The 17,734-nt window shown below is 43.0% G+C and overlaps 1 protein-coding gene across 12 annotated transcripts in view; it reads left to right on the top strand.

Moving 5' to 3' along the window:
- vav2 (vav 2 guanine nucleotide exchange factor) overlaps nucleotides 1-9,206 on the top strand; it is a 155,911-nt gene extending 146,705 nt beyond the window's left edge. For 6 of the 12 annotated variants that reach the window (XM_037483880.2, XM_037483876.2, XM_037483878.2 and 3 more), the window contains 10 exons: nucleotides 47-65; nucleotides 624-751; nucleotides 1,860-1,931; nucleotides 2,081-2,142; nucleotides 2,429-2,545; nucleotides 2,995-3,082; nucleotides 3,204-3,327; nucleotides 4,429-4,515; nucleotides 4,846-5,000; nucleotides 7,320-9,206. In XM_037483880.2, the coding sequence (XP_037339777.1) occupies nucleotides 47-65; nucleotides 624-751; nucleotides 1,860-1,931; nucleotides 2,081-2,142; nucleotides 2,429-2,545; nucleotides 2,995-3,082; nucleotides 3,204-3,327; nucleotides 4,429-4,515; nucleotides 4,846-5,000; nucleotides 7,320-7,367 (900 nt within the window). In that variant the 3' untranslated portion in view covers nucleotides 7,368-9,206. The remainder of the gene's footprint in view (nucleotides 1-46; nucleotides 66-623; nucleotides 752-1,859; nucleotides 1,932-2,080; nucleotides 2,143-2,428; nucleotides 2,546-2,994; nucleotides 3,083-3,203; nucleotides 3,328-4,428; nucleotides 4,516-4,845; nucleotides 5,001-7,319) is intronic. The other 6 variants (XM_037483882.2, XM_037483883.2, XM_037483875.2 and 3 more) reach the window with 4 other exon arrangements.
- The last annotated feature ends 8,528 nt before the right edge of the window (nucleotides 9,207-17,734 follow it).

The following is a 17,734-nucleotide window of genomic DNA, read 5'->3' as shown; positions in this document are numbered from 1 at the left end:
TGTCTGTCATCGTGTTGTTGATCAAGTATTTGTTTCTCTTTCATAGGAACCTGGAATGTCATCAGGTAAGATCACTTCCATTCTGTCCGTCGTCATGTTACCCGTTTGTTATAGAAACAGTTATTAAGCTGCGCAACTCTCTACTGCCATCTCGTGGAAATATCTACAATTCATGAACTTAAGCTACATCGTTCACCAAGGACAGTGGGAGGCAGTGCACGACATGCCACTTGAAATAGTAGAACGTTAACCACCATTGAGGTGAGAGGGGTCGTACATTTTCTCTACAGCATCTTGAGATGAAGAGCAGTAGACCGGTCGGTCTGGGAAGGGTGAGACGGTTTAAAAAATACAAGGCTTTTAAAGAGTATTTCTGCCGCACAAGGGTTAAAAGTCAAAGACAGAATCCCGGACCGGATTTGATGTTGTGATCATATTCTATATCTTAAACCCCTGCATTTCTCAGTCCTTCCTTTATGGGCTCGAATCCCAAAGCAATGAGCCGCAGTGAGCAGCGCTCCGTGCAGACAAAGTTAGAATCAAAGGATTTTTCTTGCCACGCCTAATAGCTGTCACTCGCTCATTTAGTGAGACGCGTCGCAAATATCGGATTGTGTTTCCAGGTCCCAAGATGGTGGCAGTGAGGAACTACCACGGCACACCAGCACCCATCGGCAAGACGGCGCTCAGCTTTCAGACAGGAGAGTTTATCGAGCTTCTGAAGGGAGACCCTGACACCACGTGGTGGGAGGTAGAGCAGCCAAGTCCTTCCATTTGATGACACTGTTACATTACATTGCTTTTTCTTTTTTTTTGATGTGTGAATATTACGATCATACTATATTTAGACGCTTTTTGCTGTACATCCAGCACATTGAGAACTACAGATGATGAAGTGCTGACCTTTAGCATTGCAGATGTTAGAGGGGATCAGTACTTGCTGAAGAGGGTTGGACGTTTTCCCCCAGTGGGATGTGTACTTCCCTTCCTCCTCTACGGATGAAATGAATGAGATGTAGTGTGGTAATTAGTGAGCTTGAGCGCTGCTGGTGTGTGGATTCTTTCCCTAATGTAACGTGTACGATCTTGTGAGCTGGCTGTAGCCTTATATTTAGTGTACACACATGAAAGGAGCATTAATCTTTTCTCCTTTTCCCTAAATGTCAAAATTTTCTTTAAAAGTCTGTCAACATCCAGGTACAAATCAGTCAGGTAACACGTTTCCACCCCTTCAAACAGATGACACTGACGGGGAATGTGAAGAGGATGATTTGATTATAACCTACACTTGATTTGCCTTTAAAGTTGAAGCACTTTTAATGGTTGAAATTGAGAATTTTACATTAGTTAGATAAGAGAATCGATATGACGACATGGACCATTGCAGGTTTTTATCCTGTAGAACTGGAGTATTAGTGTCATGTGTCAATAAAATGAGATTCAAACGATCAACATTACTTTCTTGGATTTTAGGTGTTCTGATTCTCATATTAGCCTATTAAATTTTGCTGCTCTCTGTTTTCCTTCAAATACATCAAAACATTCAATTTGAGAAGTTCACAATAGTCAAATGATTAATATCTCAATACATTCGAGCCCATCGCCGTCGGAGGCGGGCTCTAACAGGCCGCATGGTAACTGTCCCTCTGACAGCGCATCGCGTTGAGTCGATTGTCTTCACAAACCTACACAGGCTGATGGCTCAACCTGACCGATGTGTTCATTTTCTTGGAGACGCCTGACACACGTGTGTCACGATGAAGTCCGATAAAGTCGTCCAATGCTTTTGTTTGCATCACGTGAAGCCCGGTTAGTGGCCGCAATATTTGAAGTTAATTACAAACGCTGCTGTCTTGCAGGGAAAGCTGATACAAACACAAAAGAGTGGCTTCTTCCCCAGTTCGTGTGTGAAACCCTGTTTGGACCCGAAGGTAAGTAATCCAATGGTTCTGCATTTAGAGGCATTCGATATAACAGTGCAGTTTGATTGCTAGGGGCCTTCCCCTCTTTAGTGCACACTCTAAATGCTTTATTCTATTGATAACCTATTTAATGTGCAGTGTCTTTTCTTTTTTTACAGCCCTTTCAGACGTTATCGAGCCGGCAGTGCTCAAGGGAGTCGGACTACTATGGATATCCTTGGTAAGACCCGTAACTTCAAGATTGTGCACTTCATCCTCGTGTACACTATATAATGCTATTGTCCTCGGGTCGCTGGCCTGTAATTACTTCACATTTATTCATGTTAATTCTAACTTTGTGCGCTTGTTCAATTAAAAATGAATTCACCCCGAGCATGTCCGCAGTAAAAAAGATCAGTTACCACACAGTTGTTTGATGTCAACAATTTGTAAAGCCTTCACCATGTCATTGGTTTATTTAACTCTGTATTTGAAGGTGGCTACTTGTATCCTCTGCTCCCCTGTAGGTTCGCGGGGAACATGGAGCGCCAGCAGGCCGATAACCTTTTAAAATCTCACAGCAGCGGGACCTACCTTATCAGAGAGAGGACAGCCGAGGCGGAGAGGTTCGCCATCAGCATCAAGTGAGTGTTTCACATCGTGCAGCTGAAGGCCAATCTCACAGGAGGCTTTTTAATCCACATCTCATGGGACCAGCAAATTCTCAAGCGATGCCCCAGTCACCATTTCCCCCGAGCTTCTTTTCGCTCCGGCTAATTACCCCTCTGTAATTGCTTTTTTTTTTGTATGTATTTGCTCTGAGAGGAAACATCACGAAGATAAATGTTTGAGCTCTTACCGGAGTCATTCGGAGCACATTTCTCTTTCAGTCTTTAGGACAGTTGCAAAGTGGTTGATGTCCCACGGTCAACCTCGGCTAGTGAAGAATTACTTTAATTTGATTGGTCAATTTCATGTCGACAGCAGCTCAACACAGTACACCAAATGCAGATAAGAGGAAAACATAACAATGAGAAAGACATGTGTTGCAATTGATTACAAAATGTATAGTTCTATATTCTATTTTTTACAGATTTAATGATGAAGTAAAACACATCAAAGTCGTTGAAAAAGACAACTGGATTCACATTACTGAAGCCAAGAAGTTTGAGAGTCTTCTGGTAGGTCAACAACTGTAGACACCCCCCCCCCCCCCCCCTCCCCAGTTACTATAGAGGAGAATAAAAAGCTGTAATCAGATTGAGCCGTGTGTGAATCCTTCCGTGCTGTGTACCCTAACAGGAGCTGGTGGAGTACTATCAGGCCCATTCCCTGAAAGAAAGCTTCAAGTTGTTAGACACCACATTGCGATACCCCTACAAATCAAGAGAGCGCTCTCTAACACGGGCCAGTACACGCTCACCAGGTAAGCATTCCAAATATTCCTCTCCCCCGGCAGGTAGCCTGCGGTGTCCAATATCAGCCAGGATGAGTCAGGAGGCCTCACCGTAGTAAACACTCTATTAACGCTGCGAGCCACTCGCTGAATGAGTCACAGAGAGCCGATGAATCCGTCAATAAGCATGTTGGCAGAGGGAAGTCAACCATGGCCAAGCATTTCATCAGGTATCATCATAGCGTGTGATTCTAGCGCTTTCTCTTCACCACCCTGATGCAATTTGGTTTCATAAAGAAACCCATCTCTAATTGTGTTGAGTGCATGTCCCTCCTTATGAAACATTTCCAAACTGAAGTACATCCGTGCTCACTGGCTGGCAGACTTCTTCTGTTCTTCTCTGGCGCATTGGCACATGTGGATCAGTGAGGGAGGGTGGGAGGCCATTGACAGTGACATCACATGAAGCCTCCCACGTGGGAGGGGTGGGGGGGGGAGGGATGAGCCCTAGAGAATTAGAAGCAGGGATGAGATGGATCCTGTAGGGTGAGGATCTCCCGCTTTGGCGTTGAGTTGGTTTGGGAATCTGATTTTGATGGCTCCTGGACACACTTCTGTGGCACCTGCCCTGCACCGTTCATTTGGCGCCAGAACACCTCGGATCTCCCCATGAAGGGCTGAAGGACGTGGCCAGGGAGTCATACGGGCTCTTTTGTGAGCCTGACCTGGATAACTGGGGGAAAGAAACGTTTCCCTCCCGTTTTGTCTGCATTGGATATAAATCTAAAAGGTGCATATAATCAGAGGTGGCCAATCAGTTTCTCCCATTTTTAAAGCAATGCCTTCTGTGCCCGTATGTGCTGAGAGTCTGGACTAACCGTATCTAGGAGGCGGTGCAGAAATGTGCAAATCAACAGCAGGCTAAATGTGCTGCAAAGGGAACACGGTGACCCATTTTAACTCAACCTTCACATCCTAAATTTCAGGCGCTTGTCTTGTTGACTGTAGTTCTGCACATTTGACATGGATATCGAGACACCAGAACCAACTGCTATTGGCTCCCTTTTACCTACTTCTGTTGCTCCAGCTCTGCATTTCTCGCTTCATTTCCTCGTCCTTCTCTCCTCTCAGCAGCCACCTGCGCCTCCTACAACTTCTCCTTCCTCAGTCCACAGGGCCTCAACTTCTCTTCTCAAAGTTCAGCTCCCTTTTGGTCAGGTACTCGCTCCTTCCTTTCTTTTCTCGCTCCTGTTGTCGACCTGCGCCTCGTCGAACGGAATTTCATCATCTCATTGCTTCTTCTCAATGGCGCGTGTTTTCATTAACCACAACATCTCAGTTCTTCCCGTTATCACACCACTCGATAAATCACGTAGAGGAAACCAATTTCCTCCCCCGCGATGAAACAAATTGTCCCTTCCCATCGAGCTCATTTGTCATTGTTAAACCAGCCGTCTTCATCCTTATTACAGGGATATCTAGCATGACCTTTCACCTCTGTCACGTTCTGGCTGTGTGTGACTGAGCTCCCGTTGTTTCTGCTTTCAGTGTTCACCCCCCGGGTGGTCAGTACGGCCGTTGCCAGGTATAACTTTGCTGCACGAGACATGAGAGAGCTGTCACTGCGGGAAGGAGACGTGGTCAAAATCTACAGCAAGATCGGTGGAGACCAGGGCTGGTGGAAAGGAGAGGCCAACGGACGAGTGAGTGGCGCACGGGGGTCTGTTCATTCGTGTTGGTTTGGCTGTAATCTTTGTACACGAGCCCACGATAGTAATACTGTAAAGTGTTATTGTAGTGCTACAAAGTTGTAACGTGTGCACCGCGCAAAAGACTGAATTAAATAATTAAACTAGTTTTTATTACACTCCAGCATATCAGTCTTGTTTTGTTCATCGGAGAAAGGAGGAATTGGGGTTTTGTTTCCATTTAAGTGCCTTCTCTGTTCCCATGTGTTGAAACGCATTGCAGGCACGATGCTATTGGACTAGTCCGAACGCTCCTGGGGCCTCTGGCTCTCATTGTTCTACATCGTGCCGGCTCCACCCTCCAAGCTTTTGCTATGGAGATTATTTTATTTTTCTCCACACCGCCTGAGCCTCACTCATGTCCACACAGCTGTGAAACGACGAGGGGAGAAATAAATATGATGAAGAGGTCTAGCTTTGCCCATCTGGACACCGGCTGCCAGATTGGCTCGGTCCTCCCTTTGGACCTTTATCCCAGCTGTGAAGGCTGGTCTTACCCCACGAGCCACTTGCCAGCTCTGTGCACGCTTGCCTCTGCCGGAGCGGACGCCTCCACGGTGCTTTGCGTTGAAGGTGACCGGGGGGGGGGGGGCGTACAGATACCCAGTTTGAGCTGGATATGTCTCCACCGGCAACCTCATCCCCGAAGAGCCTTCATGCAGTCAGTCACTCTGCTGGGAAAGAGCAGGGCATCACAGACGCCACTCCCTCAGGGAAGCACACACCCCCCATGGCCTTCTCCTCAGGTCCAGGTCCGTGCTCACTTTACTGACTGGGGGCACCTGTGTGCTGCTCAGGGGGTGCCAGTTGTGTGCCGTAAACAGTAGTGTCATCCTGAGCAGAGAAAGCAGCCCCAGACAGAGCTGACAGCTTGTGGAGGAACGAGTGGTTCCACGGAGCATTACGAAGAGGCTCACGTCACCTCATAGATGTTTATTTACGCATCCCTTTAATTCCCTTGCATTGGAAGTTCCTGCTTTTTTTTATTTAGAGGGGACATCTTGCAACACAAATACAATCAGCTACCATTCTTCTCCATTTAAAGGCAAAGGTTGAAGGTGCAACCACCTTCGCAGGGTGATAATAGCTTCCGTTCCCTTCTTGTTGTACTTGTGTGTGTCCTCGCTCTTTGGGCTGGGCCCTGTTTAGTCAATACAAATCTGTAAAGCGATGTTTTAAGTTTCACAATCAACAAACAGCCGTTACGCTCATCTATTTTCAATAAATGTAGCAGATGGATTTAGTTTTTAGTGGACGAGGGATCTGAGTTAACAGCAGTAAGTGTGCGTGGGGTGGAAGCTTTTTATCTGCTTTTCATCCTTTTCAGAATGAGATCAATTATATGGAATGTAATAAATTCATTCATATTGTTTACACTTCACACAGGTAAAATAGACCCGAGGGCGAAACTAACGCGGAACATCGCGAGCCGTCCCATGTGACATTTCCTTCCGCAGCACGGAGCGTCATTTCCTTTGAGCCCATCTCTCACTCAGAAGAAGCTTGTCACCGACTTTCTCTCAGTTTACGCACGTGATACATAAGGATGAAGCTTTGTTTTTTTAAAGATGGCGCCCGAGAGGCGTGAGCTCTGTCAAAAGAGGAGAAGCCTTTGCTGGGAAAATAATTTCCTGGCGGCGCTGAAACCGAGCACTCCTTCCAGCCCAGAAGACGCGCAAAGAGCTTATGAAGCAGCTTTGCGTCTCAGTAGACAGAAGAGCAGCACAGTGCCAGTTCTTTGTCTAGAATAGATCATTTACACAGAAACCCTTCACACTATAGGTGTAAGTGGAGCTCCATTTATTCTCCTTTTTTTGTTTTACAAATCTGATTCTTTCATTGTCGAAACTTTGCTACCACCACCGCCTCTAAGGCCACTGGGATCGGATAAAATGAATAATCAATGCCTCCCCGAGTCACAACAACATATAGAATTTAATGAGTGAAATATTTTTCATGAATATAACTGTGATATATGTCTATAAATAGCATCAGGTAGGAGCCTGTGTTGCCTAGCAATAACTGGTCACACATCGTTTTAGAGGTTAAGCTTGTTACATCTGAACAGTGCGCTTCTGTCAAAATAAGGCACATCATCAGGGCGACTAGAGTACTGTGTTCAGGGGGGACTGACTATTGGCCATTGAATCTGATTAACTACATTCATGCTGCACATGCAATGGGTTCACCAAAGGGCCACCAAACGTGTGTTCAGCTTATTTGCAACTAAAAGTATCAACATTTACACTTTATTTTTTGCTTTTTATGTTTCAGATTGGATGGTTTCCCTCAACCTACGTGGATGAAGAAAGTGTCCAGTAAGGCTTGGATGTTTGCTGATTTGCTCGCTTAAAATCAGGAACCATCATCTATCTGCTGTTCTCAGTGACCATTAATCACTCCCTCTCCGGGGAAAAAACACAAGAACATTTTTGCTGTTGTTTTTGCTGGATGCTCATTTTTTAGTGAGTGTTTCTACCATGTTTCTCTATCTTCAATTATGCATCAGCTTTGCTCATGTTTGTACATTTATTTTATGTGGCAGGATGTCCTTTTCAGTTGAGGTAGAGTAAAAAAAAAAATGGCTTGCTGTTAGCCTCTGTGTGCTCTGCAGGTGCTTTAATGAACTGAGGACTCAGAAGACACTGAGCGTGGATAGCTTGAAAAGGTCGCAGGTCCATGCGAGATGAAATAACTGTACAGTATAGATAATTTATTGAATAGAGATTATTATTACTAATGATTATTGTGGGGGAGTTGATTTTAGCAGCAGCAAGGAATCCGATAAGAAAAACAAAAATAAGAAAGGAAAAAAAAGACAGATGCTCCGTTTTATTGTGAGAGATTTTGCCTTAGTTGTCATGGTTATGCCTCGTGGACTGACGCCAGTGGAGGGAATCGACTTGGTTGACTGGTTTGACTTCTCCATGTATGCATGTGCCCATGTGCGGCCCACACCAACACACAGACCAATGTAAAGTATGGTGCCTTCGAAGAATGGTCGTTGCTTACTGAACCTCAACATCAACCAGTAGAGAACACTGCCATCACCAAAAATACAGCTTGTCCACATCCAGAGGACTTCACCATGAAGAGGAGAGGCACGTGTGCTAACCACGGGGGATGGCTCGCCTCTCCAGATCGAGAAAAACCACACAGGGAAGCATTTAACTTATTTTTTACTGGTGACTGGACGGACTCGCAGTCGGACGCTTTTATAGCCAACAACACACACCGTTCACATGTGAAAGGGAAACACCATGACATTCCACAGGACAACCACTTCACACTTTGAAATCGTGGGTTCATTGTTTGATTTTATTTAAATGTTTTTGCACAGAAAGAAGTTTTTTTTCAATTCTGGCAAGAACTGGACCATTTATCATCGAAGCCAAACTGCAACGTTCTAAATGTCTGCATGGAATTAGTTTGTTTTGTACTTTGCCTTATTTTTTACAGATTGTCAGGTGACTGGATCCAAACCCCCCACCCCCACCTCCCGCCGATGTTAATCATTCTTCATATATGTAATTTGGTGATGTGCAGGCTGGTCAAAATTAAACAATGTAAGAAGACTTTTAATCTGATGTCCAATTTAATCTGCTAATTAACTTGAAATGACCAAAGAGGTCATTGTTTTCTTTTGTTGGCGGTGCCAGTGTTTACTTCCTGTGATTAGTCGTCTAATGCCATCCATGCAGATTAACAGACCACTTTCTGTTCAAGTAATGCAGGTAATCATTTATTCATCAAGCCTGGCATAATTTGAACTGAACCCTGCAGCCCGATTGGACGTACAATGCAAACGCGGAGCCCCTCCTCTGTAGTTGGATCAGTAAACCTTTCAGAGCAGAAGACGCGGCTGTGTTTACATCCCACACTTTTGGAGGTGGTGTGTTATTGCACAGGCCGACCGCACCGGACATCAACAAGTCACACCACTGGCAAAGCAACATGAATACTCAATGTTAGCTAGAATGTTGGGGGGAGGGGATCTAGTCACTGTTTGTGTAGTGGACAAAATCCCATTGCATGTGGCTGTTGATATTTGAATTAGTGTCAATACGTCCTCAGAAGAAAAAAACAAGCACTTCATTGTCTATACTCTTTGGAATGGTTGAGTATTTCCAATTGCAGTCTATCATGGAATAAATATTTCTTTTTGGTTTAAACTGGAAAATGAATAATTTTGATGGCAATCAAATGCATTTTGAATGCTGTATGAGAGTTTATTATCCAGTTCTGAGAAAAAGTATAGTATGTTCAAAAAAGGATAAGTATAAAGGTTTAAAACTTGAAAACATTTTTTATGAAGGAGCGCAAAGTTGACCAAATAGAAGTAGAGGTTTTCAGGTGTCAGAGAGATGCAAACTTATTTATGCATAATAATATAGCTAAATATCACAAGACTTTGCAGCCTTTGCACATTCACCACACTGATCGACTTTAAGTCATTCAATAGAAAAAAGTATATGGAAAAAAAGATATAGTATGTAAAAAATGAAAGATGTGATACTATATTACTGCGGTTTTGACCCAGGCACTTGGTTTAGGACCCTGGACCTATTACCAATAATTGGACATTTCAGAATAATACATTAGTAACAAAAATGATTTTACATGGTATTCTTCAAAGGGAAAAATGCAGTGAGCGACACCTTATAAACAGAAAAACCAAAATCCGATTCCAAAGAGATGTACGCCTTTTATATTCTATTTTGAATATTTGCAAGATACTGACATTAGCTCATTATTATATTAACTTTCAACAGCCTTTCAGTGTCTAATCCACTGATGCAGAGCAGGACTCTCCTATCTGAATTGGATCGTTTGAAATGCTGAGAACACGGAACACAAACACATTTCCTACGTTGCTTGTACGACTCGTCGCTGAACTTCTTTCAAGACTGAAGTTGCAACTTGCTTTTTTGCTTTTACCTTGAACAAGAGTAACCGATAGATGTGAGAAACTATTGTAGTGGATCCAATGATGAATCCCTGTCCCTCTCCTAAGAGCTCTTCACTATGACGCCATGTTTATGTGAAGAGAGTTGTTGCTCATGCACACGACGCTGTCCTCCCACGCTGACGCTTCTCCCCTTCCGACGTCTTCTTTGAATGCATGTAGTGTTTTCAACTGCATTTGAACTATAATCACTGTTTATGTGCAAACGTGTTTTCCAAGGTGACGGAACGAGCTGCTGATCCGTGGACCTGTTTAAGCTCCGCACTGTGCTCACTGGTTTGCCAAAGTAGACCAAATAGAACCAGAACCAGGTCCATCCGTTTGAAACACAGTTTGCATAGTTCAGTGCATAACGGGAAACTGAACAAAGATACATTTATATATGAATATCTTCCGTCCTTAGGCCAAATATTATGTTTAAATCACTTGTATCTAGTTATTCCCGTTCTTATAGTAAACCATTTTAAAGGCAAAATAACCTCAAGCAACCTTGCCCTAAAGAAAATTGTAAAGTATTTAGAGAGAATGAGGTGTGTTGATGGCTACCATTTCATTTCAATTTGAATATAACGTTTGCATGAGGCCTTGATGGAGTATGTATCTGTTGAATGTCTTCTTACAGCCGGCATTTATTCAAAGGGGTCAAACTGAGCAGCCAGCCTCGAATGAATACAAATATAAACGCACTAGAGAAAAGGAAAACATTTTTCTGGCTGAACTGTTCCTGTTGCCTAAAAACATACTTGTTGTGTGGAACCAGATATTTGGCCTCTACTGTTTAGTGATGCGACCTCGTTAATGTGTTTGCAATGCATATGACTGCTATTAAGGAAGCTCCAAACATCAAAGCTCATCAACCGTGATTCTAAGTCCCTTCATGCCACACCAGAAGAAATCTATTGTCCACTGTGCAATGTGGAGGCTGAGTAGAAGAGTGTCGCCGGCCCGGGGGAGAGAACCGCATGTGCGCTGTGAGTCTTCTGCAGCGCGTGCCACGCAGCAGCAGGGAGAAATGACGGTTCTGTGGTGAGTATTGTCTTTTTGTTTCCTTTGGGCTCTGAACAGGCGCGTCCCCTTAGATGCCACAGATAAGAAGTCTGCAGAAGTCTCCTGTCCTTGGCCATGCATAGATTATCCTCTTCACGACGTAACCTCCACTGACAGTGAAGCCGGATGGGGGGTATTTGAAGCCTGTCCATCACTGCTTGGATTTCATATATAATGGATTGGTATTTCACAAAGATACGCGAGCATATAAAGCGATAAATAAAATATGATATGATAAAAGCTTGACGCTCAGCTAAAGGGAAGAGAATCAAAGGAACATGTCCATTGGGCGCAGGCTGAGGATGCAGCGAGGAAACACTACGACTCTTCCTATACATCTACTTCTGGCGTCCTTGCATGGACCACGTCAATCTAGGCCTTCATTTGGATCTCCGCGTTCTGTCACTGTATATTCCACATTCTCTTTGCCGTTATCACACAAAAACACACACACGTACAACACTAAGGTGAAAACTTTTCCAGCCACATTCTGTCAAAACTGAAAACTGGTAATTAACTAGAAATGCAATAGAAGCAGCAAGGAAAGTCTTTTTAAAGAAGAATTCTGAAATGTCTCTTCAATGTTGTTCTGAGATTTAATGAACTGCAAATGAAGACTGCAAGTCTGAGACAATAACTCACAAGAAAGTGTCGGCGAAATAACAGCCTGTTAAGAAAGACCGAGAAGAGCGACAAGAAGAAAGAGTGGGTAACTTTTAATAGATTCTACTCAAACCCAAAGCACAACTCGTATTCCTCAAAATGTCAGCAGTTATATTTGCTTCAATGAACCCAGAGAAAATCCGTTTTTAAAAAGATCAAAAGGATTTCATTAAATTGTTCCACATTCCACATCAACACAGAGTAACAAAGTAAAATCCTAATAATTTATATTATTTAATATATATATTTATTAGTATGAAAGCACTTGCCAGGATCATTTAGTCCAAAAACTGGAAACAGGAAAACTAGTCGGGCTCTGAACAGAAGAACAGAAACAGCCACTTCAGAAATATAAGGGGACTATTTCTTGGGGGGGGGCTTGGTACATTTATTTACCTTCTGATCAGAAAAAAGCCTATTTCACAAAGTTTAATTGTTTCCTCAAGGCTTTGTCGTCTTCATCTGCTTCAATTACTTTGTTACTTTTTCTGGATATCTTTGAGATATATGAATGCTCCAAACCCAAAACGTGTCTGTAGATAAATCGTTGTTGCAGGTTTAGAAGCCACATACTCTGATTATTTCACTTAAATGTTATTAGAGGCCTAAGGTGGTAAATGATCAAATATACCGCAATAAAATCGAATGAATTAGATTAATCAATCGTGATCCAATTCTATGATCTCTTGTTAATCCTATGGTAATCCTTTTAGTTGGGGGTGTCCTGTTTTAGCACAGCATCTTGCACTTGAAACACAAAATGTATGATTGTCCATCTGAAGCCCAAAAGCTGGGCAAAGCGACTAGAAGTTATGGACTCAGAGAAATGTAACACCAGGACTCTGCTCCACGGATCATGAGGCACAAAGAACAATACATGTTATGGATCCACACAACCAAGATGGATTATTTGAGACTAAACCTAGAGTTGATTTGTTCCATAAAGACATTGAATGACTTTTAGTCTAAGCTGTTCACAGGTATTACTGAACATAGACTGGCCCCATGAAGAAACCCATGGATACATTCTTCCATTTTACACAGTGCCAATTATACAAAGTGAGGTGAGGTGCTTGAGTCCGATTGCCTTTTGTTGCCACCCCTCGATCATTTTTTTGCACTATTCATCAAGTAAATAAGGACTGTTGACATTTTAGACACCGGAGGGTTTTCCAGCCTTAATGATGTGATTCAGCAGCAGGAAGTCAAGAGCAGATGGAATAAAAAGTTTGGGTCTGAGTAAAGTGCTTGCATGCCACTGACTGTGACCTTATTCTGTCATCATTAGATTACGCAATAAGGAGAGCTAACAGATCTTTAAGCCCTGTGTGTGAGAAGTGGAGCAATGATGAGAATGTGGCGCAACAACAAAAAGACGACTTAAGAGCGAGGGTGGAATCTGGCTCCTCCATGGTGGCATGTGTGCGTCACGCGTAATGCATGTGAACAGGTTGATCCTCAAGCAGCCCGGTTCACCTCACAGAGGTTGAATCCTGCCATTTGTTGTTATCAGCTCCCCGGTCACACATTGGTATAGTAACAAAAAATCCACCCACCAACCAAGAATAAGAGTGTGTTCGTGTGTTCTACGTTCAGGGGGATAAAATGAAGACCCATCAGGACATGGACGCAAAGATGTTTGCAAGACACCGATCAAACAATGGACATGGACATGTCCACATTTTGGGAAATCTCTGGTCTAGAGTAGAAGAAGAAAATTCAAATGATCTTCTGACGCATAATGAGTGCCTCAAGTGACTTGTTAAACTCCAGAGTGCTGCACTTTATTTGTTATTTTCATTATTTTTATACTGTTTTCAAAATCTGAATGAATACAGACGCATTCCTTCCTTTATCTCTAAGCACACAGTTATTCTACGGCATAAACATCAAGGGTGCGACAGGCGCAGCTGCACAGGAGCTGTCACAAAGTCGTCACCGCTCCCATTCACAGCACATTCCAATCAAAGAGGAAGCGGCTTGCTGAGCAAAGGGCCCACGGGATGGACTTGTGAGCGATGGGCAAACATCCGTTTATCTTTGTTTTTATGGGGTGAGATCAGTGATTGGAAGCAGTAGCAGTGTGATTGCTGCCTCTCATAATGTTGGAAAATGCACAGCTCCCTGCGTCTGGGATTCGGCGTGTCCCCGGGGTCCGGGGCCCGGGGCCCGGCTTTTCCATGGAGCGCTCATCAATTCAGGGTTTCCCCTTCAGCTGTCTGTGTTCAATTGTCTGCAGTGGTTGGGTGTGTCCACTTGTTTGGGCCAGAGGGAGTGATTGCACCAGTGCTGATCCCAATCATGTAAGACTGCTGCACTAAGTATTAAACAATAAACAACTTTCAATACTAACCTTGACCCGAATCCCCCCCCACACACACACACACACAGACAGACTTTGATCTGTAGTAGCATCGTGACATCAGCAGAGGTCACACTTACTCTGTGTGGTTGCAGCAGGGATGGGGGCCTGCACTCCCTCTCCTCCACCCTGTGATCTAAGGGAGGGAGGCAGGTTTCAGACTTGCAGAGACGCAGCCCCTCCACCCAGCACTTAGCGCTGAAATCACAACAACAACCTTTCTATTTCGGCTTCTCCATGTATTTTTCTATGAAAACCGCTAAGCTGTCCATCTTTAGAAGGAAATTAGAAAAATCATTTCCCAGTTTTTGGCATTATGCAGTTGGAATGATGCCATAGTTGGATGGTACAGACAGTTTTTTCATTACACTAATATATTAGGAATCTTAACCTCTGACGAAGGCAAGTCTGAGGAGAAAGGAGACACATGGAGTTCTTTCCTCATTTGAAGGAGATGGTGAAATTAGCTAGATTTCAAGATAAGCTTGGTGAGAATGAACTGAATGTCCACGACATTTCTCACGTTTGCATTATTAAAGACAGAATACTATTCAAGTATTCATGCATTCTCTGAACCACTCATCCTGCTCAGGATCATACAAATGAGCTGACCAATGAAATCACTCTTTCTACCTAGGTACTGCCTCAGGTCTCCTACTGGTATTTAAGGCTTTGCTAAAGATTAAAAATTCAACCACTTCCATTTTGCATCAAGGAGGGTCTACTTCATGTGACACAGGTTTGCAACCAAGCTAGGTGTTGAAAGTACAGTCCTACTTCAGGTCAAATAAAGGATTTTGAGGATGAGGATTCTTTTCTTTTGACTCGATTTGATGTTTGGATCATTTCAAAAGGAAGAAAATATAATATTTTACACTATAAAGCACACGCGGTCAAGTGGTTCCACATGATGGCGTACGACCAAAAAAAGCAGCTTGCATTAATCAGATTAAATGGGAAATGTAATAGGATAATGACTTCCTCTCATTTCTTTGTATTTTTTCAATAACTTCTGCACTGTTTGAATTCCAAACAGGCCCATATGTATGATTAACTTTCAAGGTAAAAAATGTAAATTTTTTAAAATGATTTTTTAAGGCATCATAGTAGTCTTATTCTTTTCAGGGTTTGGCAAGGTTCCATGTACACAGCACTGAATCCTTTATTGGTTGTACTGAGAAATGCAACACAATCAGTGCTCCAACAACCTTCAACAACTTCTGAGAAAGTTTTCTTCTTATTGTGGCTAACATTTGTCTACATAGAATGAGCTCCCCACTGACATCAGGACAACACAAAGTCTATGCACCACCCGGCGCAAACTAAAAACACACCTCTACCATGACTGGGCTGCGCTTAAGTAGCCTTGAGGCCCCTCTTGGTCGAACGCACTTATTGTGGGTCGCTTTGGATAAACGTGTCAGCTAAATGGGATGAAATGTCATTTTCAATAAACGTGCCAATTTGGTGACATTTTCCTCCACTTGTGCTCTTCAAACAAGATCAGTTGGAAGGAATGAATACTGAGACAAATGCCTCAACGTGAGGTGTAATTTAGAATTACATTACATGTCATTTAGCTGACGCTTTTATCCAAAGTGACTTACATGGCATTATAACCCGTGCATTACATTTTTGTCTGGGGTTAGGGGTTGGGCGTCTTGCTCAGGGACACTTCGACATGGGGCAGCTGGGCATCGAACCACCAACCTTGCAGCCCCCAGCGCACTGCACTACTCCATGCGCCTGCATCGCCCCAGAAGGAATTGTAGGATTATATGCGACCTCGGCTATCCTTGTCAAAGCTCCATCATCAGGGGAAGTAACTTAATATGCTGATGATGACTGTGAAATGAAGGTAGAATCTTCATAATGACCATAAAGACCATGAGTTTATCGTCTGGACATAAAAACTGGATAACGTGCAACTTCCTGACATTCAAATGTAACAAAACAGAAGTTATTGTACTTCAAAATAAATCTAGATAGTATGGCCCTGTTCTACAGCGCAACCATAAAGAATATCAGCCTTATCTTTGATTCGGATCGTATCTTTTAACTCCCATATAAAACAAGCTTCAAGGACTGCCTGGGAGTTGGTTCTGTCAGGCGCTATTTTTTAAATTCGATTGGTGCAGATCCTTCTCATCAGGCTGCTCTGATGGCAGAATGCTGCGGTACTTGTATTGACAAAAACTAGGTAAAGACATCACATTATTCCTGCATCAGCTTCTCTGCACTGGCTCGCTGTAAAATCCACATTATAATTTGAAATCCTTCTCCTCACCTGCAAAGGCCTTAGTGGTCAGGCTCCATCACAACTTAAAGGTTGTGATGGAAGGTTCTGCTCAAAAGAGAAAAATTGATTTCCAATTGCAAGAATATTCTATTATTAGACGGAATGGTTAATTTTGACCGGAATTCATGTTTCTCTTCTTTTTAGAAACAATATTTGACTGATAGTAAAAGCGGCCGAGACAGAGAGCAATTATCTTAGTTCTCACTGAGATCCAAGTGCCCTAAACAGCATAATTGACTTCCACAAACCACTAATGGATACACTTAATTAAGGTAATGTAGTACAAGTCTTGAAAAAGGAAACACACCTGATAGAAGGTACGTTTAAATGGGCTTCGGGGCAACTGGTAAATGTAGCGTATACTGTCGTGTCAAAGGGAAATTTGACCATCATTGGTATGGATTCAACCCTGTGGCCCGTTCAGAGCCGGCGCTGCAGGCGATTCCCTCTCTACTCTGGCAGGTAGCACTTTGAGCAGGTGACAGCGGGGCATACGAGATTGAAGCGTCACACATCGAGGGGTCATTAGCAGCAAAGCTAAGGCCTTGGTGAATGGTTGCCATGGATGTGGGTACTTACACCACCGGTGTATGATATGAGCTGAAAGAAATAAAAACAGAAAAAGAATTCAACCATATGGATTCTTAGACACCAGTATCTTAATAAAACCCTCAACGGAGAATTACTACCAACCTATTGTTGCTCATTGTTTAGTCTTACATTTATTGGTTTATCGGTTCAGTAACTACAAGCTCAACCTTCTTGTTTCCAGTAATGGTATATACATATATATATAAATAAGCCAATATAATATGTCAGGGCTTCATGATTGTCGGCTTTTAGTTATTCTGCTCCCTCTGGCCAAAGGTCGATAACAACTTTATCAAGTTTGCAGTGGATAATTGTTTATATTCATTTAGAATAACGAGCTGGTAAAACCTGTACTGTGAAGGAGCAAGACGTATCCACCTCCGCCTGAAAGGTGAGGAAGAAAAATAATTCCTCTCAAGTCTTCTTCTTCAATCTAACAGGCAGATTGGCTACGCAGGTACCTACCGTGAATATGAAGAGGTGGTAAGAGTTGGTCCAACCTGCAGCATGATTCTGCAGAGGCCCAAACACTCTACATCAAGGAGATCTATATATGTTTCGAGGATTCTTTTCTTTAAGGGCCTAGCATGGATTCTGCTTTATAACCCATACATTTATAGTATATCACTATGTATACATTTATAGTTTACATGGTGTAATATATAATAATACATTAATATGCACCATTCTCATACTGCAACTAACAATCTGATCTTTCTGCAGATCTTTTGGAAGGGCTCGAATTTTCTACAAGAAACCCA

The sequence above is a fragment of the Pungitius pungitius genome, chromosome 18, assembly GCF_949316345.1.
Source record: "Pungitius pungitius chromosome 18, fPunPun2.1, whole genome shotgun sequence".
Classification (NCBI taxonomy): Eukaryota; Metazoa; Chordata; class Actinopteri; order Perciformes; family Gasterosteidae; genus Pungitius; species Pungitius pungitius.
The sequence above is the reverse complement of the archived record's forward strand: the minus strand, read 5'-3'. Positions and strand labels throughout refer to the sequence as shown.